At 38.3% G+C, this 12,663-nt stretch overlaps 1 protein-coding gene across 2 annotated transcripts in view; it reads left to right on the top strand.

The window, feature by feature from the left end:
- LOC117394926 (vasoactive intestinal polypeptide receptor 2-like) overlaps positions 1–12,663 on the top strand; it is a 71,982-nt gene that overhangs the window by 23,833 nt on the left and 35,486 nt on the right. The window contains exons 1-3 of one of the 2 annotated variants that reach the window (XM_059019209.1): positions 8,639–9,077; positions 9,475–9,582; positions 10,715–10,815. In XM_059019209.1, coding sequence (XP_058875192.1) covers positions 9,026–9,077; positions 9,475–9,582; positions 10,715–10,815 — 261 coding nt within the window. In that variant the 5' untranslated portion in view covers positions 8,639–9,025. Of the gene's footprint in view, positions 1–8,638; positions 9,078–9,474; positions 9,583–10,714; positions 10,816–12,663 lie in introns of those variants that run through there. The other variant, XM_033993688.2, reaches the window with a different exon arrangement.

The following is a 12,663-nucleotide window of genomic DNA, read 5'->3' as shown; positions in this document are numbered from 1 at the left end:
TCCCGTCTCTGACGTCCCTGAACACCAGCTGCAACTGGACTGTTGACTGTGGGTCACGGAACCTTCCAGAACTTGGTTACAGTAGACCCAGGGTAGTTACAATAGATTCATGTTCGTTGCAGGGGATATTTGTAATATTTCCTGTACATTCTCGTTGTAAAATCACTGGTAATTAGCCCTGGCCCACTGTATTTCCCATTTGGTGTTTGTTTGTTTAAGACTATTAATGTATAATGTAAATGATTGCTGGCTAGGAAATTATTTCATTACAGAAATGCTAACACAGTATAGAGTTTCATTAGTTTTATACAATATTAATGGATTAAATATGAAATCAAATCAAATCAAATTGTATTTATAAAACGCCTTTCATGGCAAGCCATCCCAAGGCATTTTTTTATTTTCTCCCAATTTAGAATGGCCATTTTTTAGGCTCAGCTCACCGCTACCACCCCTGCGCTGACTCGTGAGGGTGAAAACCAAAAACACGCTGTCCTCCGAAGCATGTGCCGTCAGCCGCCTGCTTTTTTTCACACTGCGGACTCACCATGCAGCCACCCAAGAGTTACAGCGTCGGAGGACAACGCAGCTCTCGGGCAGCCCGCAGGCACCCGGCCAGACTACAGGAGTCGCTGGTGCGTGGTGAGCCGAGGACACCCTGGCCGACCTAACCCTCCCTCCCCCCGGGCGACGCTCGGCCAATTGTGCGCCACCCCCTTGGAGCTCCCGTCCACGGTCGGCTGTGGAATAGCCTGGACTCGAACTCGCGACGTCCAGGCTATAGAGCGCATTCTGCACTCCACGTGGAGCGCCTTTACCGGATGCGTCACTCGGGAGCCCCCAAGGCGCTTTTAACAAGAAAAAGAACATTTGGAAGTATATTTAGTACAATAAAAACAATAAAAATAGCAAAAGAAAACAACATTTTAAAATTTAAAGCAAATAAAAGCAACAGGTGAAGAACTCAAACCGAATACATAGAAATAAAACTAAATAAAAAATAAATATTATAAAGATATAAAAGCCCTATTATAAAAGTATGTTTTTAATTTCCTTTTAAAAATTTCCAATATAGGTGTGTCTCTCACTGTGCATGGTAGAGCATTCCAGAGTTCAGGTGCTCTGTGACTGAATGCTCTACCACCCGTCCTTTGCTTTAAAATCTTTGGGACAGGTAGCAGCCCTGCATCTTGGGATTGGAGTGGCCGGCCAGGGGCATACGGGACTAAAAGATCCTTCAAATAGGCCAGAGCCAAACCGTTTAGGGCTTTATAGGCGATAAGAACCTTAAAGTCAATCCTGGACAGCACCGGGAGCTAGTGGAGGGCTGCTAACACTGGGGTAATGTGCTCACTTTTTTTGTTTTGGTTAGCACCCTGGCTGCAGCATTTTGTACAAGCTGCAATCGTGACAGAACACAGTTTGGAATTCCAGAGAACAGGGCATTGCAGTGATCAATCCTAGAAGATATGTGGCTCAAAGGAGAGGTCAGGGTCAAAAATTACACACAGATTCCTCATTTCAGTTTTCTGAGAGTATGGGAAACTATTCTCTGTGAAGGCGGACAGATCTATGTTTTTTGTTGTTTTTTTTTTATCTTTTGATCCCAAAATCATTATCTCTGTTTTATCTGAATTTAACATAAGGAAATTAGTAGACATCCATACCATATAGCTGGGTATCATCAGCATAGCTGTGAAAGTTGACCCCACGGACAATGTCACCCAAGGGCAGCATATATAATGAAAATAAAATTGGCCCAAGAACAAATATGATTTCGCTAATTCACTGGACGCTCGCTATTAAGATAAATTGCCATTGTAGATTATGAACGAGGGGAAATCTGTAATGAATTGATCTGTTAGTGCAGTTGCCTCTTAATTTTTTCTCCCCCCTTATTGGCGCTGGGCCCAGGGCGTGAAATTAAGCAAAGTGCTAGTTCTGGCAGGGAACTCACTTTAACCTTAGATCAAATTAAGTAAATATCAAGCATATTTATGCCCTTCCAATACCAGACTACATCTTCAACTGAATCGCTGTTGTGTGCCCAATTATACAGTGTGCAATATGTATAATAGAGTAGTGTTGTCTAGTCTGTGTTTTAATAAATAATCTATCGCATGAGTTTCCTGAGTGAACTGCAATTCATATTATAATATGACTTACACTGAAAAACTGTGCTTATAGTAAGAATAAATGAGTTATCCAGCTGGATGGTTTGAGAAAGGTCAGTGGATTTTCTGCACTGGAAATGTTTACATTTGTCAGACACAAAGATTTGAGGCTGTCAAGACATAGTTGTCCATTGCATGGGACCCTGTTAAGTCCCTTCACAGCCGGAATTATGTTCATCGTGTTGCAGGTGTCAGGAGTGGGGAGGTAGTAGTAGTAGTGTGCAGGGCCACAGGAAAAGCAGAGCAAAGTGTAAAAAGGAATTGAAAACATGGTAAAGTAAAGGGAAGCATTGTAAAGCCCAGAGAGCTGTGGTGAATCATAGGGAAGCATTGTAAAGCCCAGAAAGCTATGGTGAATTATAGGGAAGCATTGTAAAGCCCAGAGAGCTGTGGTGAATCATAGAGAAGCATTGTAAAGCCCAGAGAGCATATTGCAAAAAAAATACAAAAAAACATGGCATGGGAAAACTGCAAAATGATTGTGTAAATTTCAAGGGCCAGTGGGTTTCAGAAGAGGAAAGAGCAGTTAAAATAGTTTGGGTAATATTGCTTTAACAGCATGGGCCAAAAAGTAAAATCTATCATCAGAATGGCTTTGTTTTAAGACACTTTGGTTAAACTACATCGAGAATATATTAAGTACCAATTCAACAATCCTAAGATGTACGGTGCTTTATCTGCCAAAATAAATATTATTATTTATTATTATTTATTTCTTAGCAGACGCCCTTATCCAGGGCGACTTACAATTGTTACAAGATATCACATTATTTTTACATACAATTACATTATTTTTTTACACATTATTATAGTGTCTCATAAGGATACAAGGGGCTTAACCTCTTGCATTTTTGTAGAGTAAGAGCCAGATCTTAAAATCGATCCCTTGGTGAACTAGTAGTCAGTGACGGGATGACAAAGCTAAATTCATCTGAGCTAAATTCATCTGAGCTAAATTCATCTTAGATAAATTCACCCAAGCTAAATTCACCCTAGATAAATGCACCCTAGCTTTTCTTAGTACAGAACAATCTGTGAATATTATTTGGCAAATATGCAAAGCAGAAGGCAAGCAAAGCTTCAGGCTCCAAAAACTGAATTACTGCTCTTAATACAAAACTCATATTTGGACATTTGGTTTTGTAGCAGCTCTCATGGATTTAACCTCTGCATGGCAAGGGGTCTCTGGCACCACTGCTGGAGGTTTCTAGTGAATGTTGGACTGAATCAAGGCACTCTGAACTGTTCATTGGATTAAAACATTTGTACATATCTAGTAAATGAAAATCAAAAGTAAATGAAAGCTAACACTATTATACCACTTTCAAACCCAGGGGTGGTTATTTAGAAATATGTGATTAAGAGAGTGAAAGTCTTGCATTGTAAGGTTGTAAGGTTTTTGTCTAAACATAACTGGATTATGACCGCAATTATTTTACTGTGATCTTTGGTGCATAACTGAAACATTTAAAACAAGCCAAAAGCTATTCCATGAACTACAAAATTTAATACTGTAACTTCAAATGTTTTCAAGGGGATACCAAACATTGTTATACCATGTTTTTGGATGTTAGCACCTAAAACCAGAGGCAGTCATAGACACTTACAATTAGTGTTTTTTTTTTCTGAATAAGTTACTATTATTGAATTTTGATTACCTGAGGTTCTATATTTGCAGGACCTGTGTGGTTTTGTACAGTGCAAGTAAGAAACTTTTTCTTTGTAACATTCAAATTCAATTTAAAAGAAAATAAGAAATGTAGCAATGCCAGAATATTTATTGTAGAAACTACACTTAGTTTTAAATCCTTATCTATCAAACTTGAATTTTAAATACAGAGAAGACAAGTGCTTGCATTCATAACGTTTTGTGTGATATTAATTTTAAAATCACATTCAGAAATAAAATGAGCTTAAGCGGGTTGACAAGATGGAGAGTTGCATGAGTTGTAAGCATGTCATAACCAGTGTGTAGTTCAGAGGGTTGCAGATCGAGCTTTATGGCTGACCAATCGATTTGATTGGCTGTTTGGCTGTGTTCTGACATACTCATGAATATGCATTTGACTTCTATTAATGTGATTGGACAGCTGCAAGGCTCCTTGCAAACCTCAGCCCTATGAACTCGACACAACCCTCAACTCAACTACCAGTACGCACTTACTTCAAATGCAAAAGTCAAATACTTCTAAATACACCAGAACAGATATTTAGGATTTTTGGCTTTCACGTTTTATTTCTGAGCACTATACGCACACAACGAGGGATGAAGTGCCTCATAGATGGCAGCGGCCTTGGTGTTACAGGGCTGTAAATGGACAATTAATGGCCTTCAGTTCAATACATTTGTAGAGGGCACAAAATGAGTAATTAAAAAAAGTGTTTTGTTTTAACCAGTAATGTTACATAAAGGTAAAATGGAAAAAAGGGGAATGTAAATGTGCTTCCTCTATTTTACTGTAAAGTAAAAGTGCAAGAAAATGCCATGGGACCATTCTGTTCAATTAATAACATATATTCTACACAGTTTAATATAAGCTAATCTCAGAAAAATGTACAATGTTGCATTTATGGATGAACTGAAAAAAACATACACTTATCTTTACCATAAGATGGAAACATAATGATAACAAACACTATAATGCAATGTAGAAAAGTATTTCCTACCAGTGGGTGTCATTGTGGTAAATATAAGCAAATTAAAGTAAGGGAATAATGGCAGTTGAACCATATTCAAGTTAGTTACAGCAATCTTTTAATTTTTTTTTTTAAAGAAACTGGTTGCTTGTGTAACCACATATTGATGTTTGGCCGAGATGAGGTACATACAACTACATGTTTCCCTGAGACAGACAATAAGAAAGAACAATTACAAGAAAATATCAGTCTCTATGGTTGTTATTGTCCAATCTGCTCAAGGGAAAAGAGAATCAGTATGTTGTACCATATACTGCCTATCCCCCAGGCACTGCACAAGTGAGATGATGTGCCTCCTCAGCTTCCACTTCAGAGTATTGAAACCTCAAGCACAGTGAACACCTCTCCGTGTTACTGCTTCTGCCACTCATCATCTGATGTTTTTACCACTGTAAAGGAATAAAAAGGATTCATTAGACTTTCATACAGAGGGCTTTAAGAAGACACTGTCCATTGTCTCCTAACACAAAGGTGGTGGTCAGACAACTATCTGTTCACAGGGAAAGACTAAAGTCGACAGTATCTGATGGACCAATTTGAAGAATATCACATTTTATACCAGAAGCTTGGGTATAAATGTAGTGTGGGATAGTTATTTGTTATTCCACTTAAGTGGGACAGCAGGCTTACCGGGACTAGTTTTAAATGTGCCTTTGCTGAAACAGACAAGGTTCTATCTAAAAGGACGGTTGTGAAGAGGCCATAAACAGTGCTTGAAATGAACCCGTGTCGAAGCACAGCCTGATCTAGAAACAAACATTCCTTACCTTACATTGTGCTTGTTATATAAACATAAACGTTCATTGAGTGCTGTATTTATATCCTTGAGGGCTTAATGGTCACCAGTCCATCCTCATTCGTGGAAACCTACAGTGCTCCAGGAACGCCATCCCCATATATTCCCAATGTTGTACTAGAAACTGTACTTTATTTAATGAAAGTCAGACTGAGAATAGTATGGCCAGATCAAAAAACGTATTCTTTTTTTTCCAACAGCTGGCTTCAGAAATGATTAGCCCTTATAAATTTAAATAAGAATGCTACATCAAATGCCCTTTTATTTGGCAGCGTAGTGCCTGGTCACAGCTTCCTTTATACAGTCAGTTTCTGCATAAGCAGCATGTCTCGGCATGCAGCTGAGTAGCCTGTCAAGATGATCCATCCTGCACAGTGGAGTTCATGTCCAAACTCTGTGGTGGCCTGGGTCAGTGATGCTGACTGTTCTGTGCTTTCCATTAAATGCCCTTTTGGCAAAGTGACATGTCGCACTGTTCGCCTGCTGTAGAAATTTATACCTAAATTCAAGCACATTCTGGTTACAGTAGGAAAGTCTCCAGGATAGAGTTGCATCATGATGCATTTACTTTCACCCTTGACAAACCACAAGCTTGGTTAATCCATTACTCCAAATAACAAATGGATGGTTCACAAAAGCATGCCCTAAATGAACAGCGGACCTTTCCAGTGATATAAATGGTGTCATCTCAAGTACCTATCCTGGCAATCTGAAGAGATTACTGTGTGCAGGTGTCTTTGGGCACTAAAGGACCAGCACAGAGAGCCTAACCTACTAATTAGTGCATATCTTCCTATTCCTGTGCAGATGGCTTGCGTAACCACAAAGAAAGTATTGCTTCACACTGGTGTGTTCACATTGTTTTGAAAGAGGTTTTGTTCAAATTAGTTCAATCAGGAAGCCAACTAAAATAAATATTGTCTTAAGAGTAAGATAAAATAAATGTTTCCAATATGCAAGAAGCATAAAGCACAACCTTTGACCCTAATCTGGCAATACCGATTTGATAAAATAAGCTCCTTTGTCTTGCCTTGTATATGGATTTGTTTTCTTTTGTATTCCTGACCCTCTTTGTTCAGATCTCTCTTCCTCTCTTTATAAGAGATCTACAGTGCTGTGAAAAAGTATTTGCCCCCTGTCTGATTTTCTGCATTTTTGCACATTTTTCACTTTGTATTTGGTCAGATTTTTTTGTGGGTTGTAGTAGTATATAGAGGGAGTCTGAGAGAAAAAATGACACCAAACTTTGGTGTTTCTTTCATTTGTTTGATGTGCAAGGTAATCAAACAATCTAAAGGTGTGAAAAGGTTATTCCCCCCCCCCCCCCCCCAGTTTTTTTCCTGAAGACCACCGGAAAAAAGTTGTTGATGCCTATCAGTTTGGAAAGGGTTACAAAGCCATTTCTAAGGCTCTGGGGCTCCACCGAACCACAGTCAGAGCCATATTGTCCAAATGGAGAACGTTTGGGATAGTAGTGAATCTTCCCAGGAGTGCAGTACAGTAGAGTAGATACAAGTAACCCTCTTTCTATCCAATGAACCATTAGAAAGTTTTAAAAAATAAACTTCCCATTCACAAGTCCTTCATTTTGAGCACTTTGCTACATAATGCGTTTCTGTGACTAATTTTATATTCAAACGATGATGACACTCATTCAATCCTGCACTAGAATGGTGCAGCAGGAAATTAATTATGGTATGGTAACGGTATGGTAAGGGACAAGACAGGAATGTGATTTACGTGTGTTAGAAAAATGTATCGCCTAAAAAATGTATGTGTTCATCGCAGAAGTTAACTGTGATTAATTGACAACAATATAAATACATTCTAAAAGACTATGATACGTTTTTGATGTTTTTTTTTACTTGAAATGCCCAATTCAAACACTGTCTCACTGTTGCAACCAATTTCCAGATCAGTAAGACTGAAATGTATCAGTCCATGTCTATTCCCGCTGAGAAGCCAATCGCGTCTTTTCTCCTGTCAAACCTAAGCACCTAAGAAACAGATGTTACCAGGCTGCTGAACCCTGAAGGTACAGGCCCAGTCTGAAGATTCACTGCCTGGACTTGTCCATCAAATCAACAGTACGAAGGTCTCTCTTGAAATCAGGACTTGTGTTGGATGTTTTGCAGTAAGAATACATCTGTTAAGAAAGGGGAACAAGATTAAAAGGCTAAAATATGCACAAGAACACAGACATTGGACTATGGAACAATGGTCAAAGGTGCTTTGGACTGTTGATGGATGGACAATGACACCTGTGCCTTCTGCCAGTTCTGTTGTCAATTCAATGCTTGTCTTCTTTCTACTCCTTAAGGATATTATCTTCAAGTATTGCTCATCTTTGTTAGACAGCTTTTTTGGTCTTCCAATCCTGGGTTCGTCAATTACAGATGATGTTTCTCTGTACTTGTTGATTATGCTTCGGATACCACACCTTGAAAATCGAGTGATGCAAGCTATTTCACTCAATATTTTCCCTTTATGCAAGTCAAGGTTGTTATAACAGTAGAAAACACTAATGGAGGCTGTAACAGGGCAAGGAGCCCTGTACAGTGTTGATTTGTTTATTTTATTTTAGAACGGGATTTCCCCCTCCGGCCCCGTGTTATTTTGTATTTTATTATTATCGTTATGGTTTATTTATATGACGACGAGCACCGTATGTTTTGTTATTGTTTTGTATTTTGACGGCGTAGCCGATTTGTTTGTTTTGTTTGGTAATTGATAAACTCGTGCAGAAGGTGGCCATCTCCCGAATTAGTTAAGTGATTCATTTTGTTGCTAATCGGGAGATGGTCACCTGAATATAAAAAGCCTGCAGCACTCTCAGTTCGAGGTGGGTGTTTAGGAGTGAGAGCGGCGAGAGGAAACGAAAGCAAAACGAAATTAAAAAGGGGAAGGGGAAGGGGAAGGAGAAGCAGCAATGGCCGCAGCAAGTCTGCCTCACCTGCCTGTGGGGGAAGGAATGGTGCTTTAATTGTGGGGAGCCCTGGCACGTGTCCCCTGGCACCTTCCCCATATGGAAGGAGGAAGACCCAGACCTGGAGTGGGAGAGCGGCGAGAGGAAACGAAAGCAAAACGAAATTAAAAGATCGTATTATTTTTGTGTTCGAGATTTTGTTTTGTTTATCTGTTTTATTTTGTGCTCTGTGAGCAAAGTGTCTTTTTTTGTTTAAATATTTTATTTATTTTTGTTTAATAAAAACGGCGCTGAAAGCGCGTTTTGAACTGCAAATACCTGTGTGTTTTTAGTTCCTGCACTCTGGCCTGACGTCACCACTCGTCATTCCTGTCACAGAGGCTTTGAGTAAATTGTTGATGCTCATAATGCACCAGAGCAGAAAAATACAACATGTCTAAGGCTTTTGCACAGCAGTGTATATTTATATACATACCTACCAACGGTTAGTAATCAGTGATACAGAAACAATAGGCACTCGTGTGAAAATGCTTTAATTAGGCTTTTAAACAACTTCAAAAAAGTTTCATGCATTTTACCATGTGTGGCAATGTGTTCCTTTTCTCTTACTATTGTAAAAGAATTGCATGTGTGGCCTATTACATTCATGAATTAAATTAGTCACTAATTTACCTATTTTGACCATTTTCCAAGATTTTCAGTTCCAGTGGTTTGATTTCATATGCACAACAAATCAAAACAGCAGAAGCAATGTGGTGTTCTAATACATTTGCACACCACTGTATGTGTACCGTGCAAGTTCATCAGTGTTCACTGAATACAGGTGGCTATTCTAAACAGCTGTTATCTCACATACTGCTCATTTCTGTTTCCTGCTGCAGGGTGTGGGGGAACATGGGATAACCTGACCTGCTGGAAGCCAGCTGAGATTGGGGACACCGTCACTCTTTCTTGTCCAAAAGTGTTCAGTCACTTTTTCAGTAAAACAGGTATTTAAATATGTTCTATTGGCCAAGTATTGTTAATCCTGTACGTCATAACACGGTAAAGATGTATATTGTGTATATTCATTATTCTTTATGTATAGAATTGTGCTTGTAGAATTTGGTAACCATACTATATTACAATGTAAATATTGTGTGCTTCAAATATAACTTTTACTCTTTCACACAGTTTCTACCTCTTGAATTGTAGCTGTGCGGCACTAGTTATATTACTACTGTTGCTTCTGTGATTATTCACCCAGCTTTTTTAATGATTGATATTGCACTGTCAAATGAGTACAGTGCAGTCTGTGAGATATTATCTATGGTTATTGTTATGAATCATTGATTGTGACAAATCCATTGCTGTTCTTAATCCAAACTAAAATAAATCCACATTAACATCAAGATAGGTTGCTATAAGTTTAAGAGGTCTTTATTTTTACATTAACCACCTGGTTTATTTTAAAAGATAAGAAATCATTGGTTAAAAATATATAGTGGATCATCTGGTTAATGTAGTTAAAAATCTTTCACCTCTGAAGTCCTTGGTTGAAATAGAGTTTAGGTCACATGGGGGAATGGTCGATTTCGTAGTCGTGTTTCAGTCTTCAGAGGACTCTAGTTTACATAACCTCTAGTTTACTTAACCTCACCCCCACACACAGTAGTTATAATAGACTGTGCACCGTTTCATGCAGTTTCAAGAGGGCAAGAACTACAGCAAAGGCTTGTAAAATGAACTGCTCCCTCACACACTGCACAGTTTCTAGCTGCCTACCAAAATGAAACTTAAAAATCAGTGAATAAAATGCGTTACTGTTGTGGATAGAATGCACTTGCATAGTACTGAATTCTGAAATGAGTTAAACCTGAATGGGACATCGAAATGAGTAAGAAAAGCAATAGTAAGTGCAGCTGTCTTCAAAATCCAATATTGCTTTTATTAAGTAAATACATTGATCAAATCTGTAACCCCAATATAAATGGGGAAGATTGGTACTAAACCAACATAATTCACTGAAGTATAAATGATTGTAGGCTCTCTGACTAGTGAAAAATGACTTTAAATAATGGAGGAGTGAAATGTGTGTGAACAGGGCTCAATATTTCTAAAAAAAATATTCTTTCCTAACAGGACATATCAGCAAAAACTGCACAGCAAATGGATGGTCAGAGATTTTTCCAGATATATACAGTGCTTGTGGATTTAATGATAATGTGATGCAAGATGAAAAGGTAGGTAATAAATACATTCCTCAATCAGAAGTACACATCAAATAATGTAAAATATTGAAAACAGTGACCCAGTGGAGAGCCTTATGTCTGTAACATACCTCACCTGCTATGGCTATCAATTCAAAATGAGTGCTGTCAGTGTGAGGAAAATGCTGACGAGTGTGACATCTATCAGCAGTAGCAACATGTACAGAATAGTGCAGAATAAGAAAAGGCAAGGATTAGTTTAAGGACAATAAACTGGATAATTGGGAGTTAAAATCTCTGGGTACGCATAAATATAGGACCAGACAGACACTCCACATACTGTATCACCTGGATGTAATGCACTCACTAACATGTTAAATATAGGACCAGACAGACACCCCACATACTGTATCACCTGGATGTAATGCACTCACTAACATGTTAAATATAGGACCAGACAGACACCCCACATACTGTATCACCTGGATGTAATGCACTCACTAACATGTTAAATATAGGACCAGACAGACACTCCACATACTGTATCACCTGAATGTAATGCACTCACTAACATGTTAAATATAGGACCAGACAGACACCCCACATACTGTATCACCTGAATGTAATGCGCACTCACTGACATGTTAAATAATGTTAATACCAGGCTTCAACCCAAATGGATAAGCGGTTTTCCAGATATATGCAACAATGTAAAGTGTGACATTTGTACAAACAGGCATGAGGGTGTACGGCTGCTGCACTGCTGTGTATGCCATCAATGGGGGTTTCATCCCCTGGATAATAAAGAGCTGCCTAATGGCTATAGAAGTAAATAAACCAATAGTTCAACACTTTGCAACAAATAAACATAACATGGATCACCTAAAATGTGTAGTTTTTGAAGAAACAAAATTAGATAATGTATAATAAAAGAATAAAGGAAATGAATGAATGACATCACAAGCACATCAATAGATTTAAATAGTAATAAATGGCATGAAAAGTACCTCCACTGTTAGTTTTCAAACACACTTTCCCTTGACAAAGGTATGTTAAACATACCAAAACTTTGAGAAGTTGGCTCTCTTGAGCAAATATTATATATACTGTGTGTGTATGTGTGTGTGTGTGTGTGTGTGTGTGTGTATGTGTGTGTATGTGTGTGTGTATATATATATATATTATAAATACACTTTCTATACACTATGTGACCTTATTTAACTGTATAACCATACACATGACAATGAAGTTCAGATCTACACATATTTTCCCAAGTTTGCAAGGTGTACCTGGCATAGTTACATTGGCTAGACCAATGTTTTAGTCAGTAGAAAAATAATAATAAAATGATGAACAATTATTTTGTATGACACTGTCATCAAACGATGTCTAGGTGTGTTGGCAGATTAGGTAGCTACTGTACCTTCCGTTGCTTTCTTTAAAGCAGATGGTTTTATTGTTTTAATTTCCTGTGGCACATCATTTTCTAACTTAGCTTTTTGAGTAAGCCAATCAAAGCAGGAGGGACAGTGGTGCACTTCCACACATTACAGACACATCCCTCGCACGTACAGATCTATTGAATGTTTTTCAGCATGAATGCCAGCCTTCAAAAAAGAAAGAGTCCTAAACAGAGCTAGATTTGAGATGCAAGGGCATATCTTCTTGAGGAGAACAGTAACTTTTGGTTTGAGCAAGGACCATTAGTACAAAAATATTCTGAAGTTACATCCACTATATGCTACACTGAAGAATCAAATAACAAACTAAAAGCAGTAGAAGCTCATCCACTTTGCTTTGAGTTCATCTTTGACGTAGTCTGTAGGATAAATGTAAATGCTCTTCATCGTGAATGTCGTACCCAGTTATATGTACAGCGTA

This window comes from Acipenser ruthenus, chromosome 3 (assembly GCF_902713425.1).
Source record: "Acipenser ruthenus chromosome 3, fAciRut3.2 maternal haplotype, whole genome shotgun sequence".
Lineage (NCBI taxonomy): Eukaryota > Metazoa > Chordata > Actinopteri > Acipenseriformes > Acipenseridae > Acipenser > Acipenser ruthenus.
Note: the sequence above shows the minus strand (reverse complement) of the source record. Positions and strands in the feature narration are given on the sequence as shown.